Raw genomic sequence first — 715 nt, 5'->3', positions numbered from 1 at the left:
TTCCTTCGCGACGTCGCCGCGCGGCCGTCCGGGACGCCTGTCGTGTTTGGCGGCGGTGTGGCGCGACCGCCGTCGCCCGTCGAGACAGAGCAGCAGCACGCGCGCCGCTACGACGTTATGTTTGTGGACCTCTTCGTGGGCAGTGAGGCGCCCTCGTTTGTGTCGTCACCCGCTTTCCTGCAGCTGTGCCGCGGCGCCCTTTCGCCGGTTGGGGTTGCGGCGTTTAACCTCCCGGCCGCTGACGCCGTTTTTGTCGAGCGCTGCCGTGCCATTTTTGGGCGCGGAAATGTGTTTTCGTTTCCGGTGCCGGCGTCGGCGAATGTCGTGGTCCTCGCCAGGCAGGCGTCCAGCAGCGACGATGACGACGCCGTGCACGTGTCGCACCGCCACTTCTACCGGCGGGCTCAGGCGCTGCAGAAGTCGCACGCGCTGCCGTACGACCTGTCGGGCCACTACCCGTTCTGGTGGTGCCTCTGGTGACGAAGGAGCGCCGCTGTTGGTGGTGGTGGTGTTGTTGCTGCAGGGATTGCAGGGTTCAAGGTGTGTGTCGATGTTGGCGTCATGATGTAGGATGCGCTTGTTTCTTCGTATTTCTTTTTTTCGTGTTTTTCTTCTTCTGTTCTCTTGCCTACGCCTTTGCCAACTACGAAAAAAAAAATGCTCTCCTAGAGTAAGAGCTGCACATACCAACACTTTGCTTCATGCCCTCTGCGCT

The 715-nt window shown here is 60.8% G+C and overlaps 1 protein-coding gene across 1 annotated transcript; it reads left to right on the top strand.

Annotated features, from left to right (window-relative positions):
• Nucleotides 1–117: 117 nt before the first annotated feature.
• DQ04_16291000 (spermidine synthase) lies at nt 118–480 on the top strand (the record flags this gene model as incomplete). The annotated part of the gene is made up of 1 exon (XM_009317444.1): nt 118–480. The coding sequence occupies one exon, from the start codon at nt 118–120 to the stop codon at nt 478–480; it is 363 nt and encodes a 120-aa protein (XP_009315719.1).
• Nucleotides 481–715: the final 235 nt, after the last annotated feature.

This window comes from Trypanosoma grayi, assembly GCF_000691245.1.
Source record: "Trypanosoma grayi strain ANR4 Tgr_1629_V1, whole genome shotgun sequence".
Taxonomy (NCBI): domain Eukaryota; phylum Euglenozoa; class Kinetoplastea; order Trypanosomatida; family Trypanosomatidae; genus Trypanosoma; species Trypanosoma grayi.
Note: the sequence above shows the minus strand (reverse complement) of the source record. Positions and strands in the feature narration are given on the sequence as shown.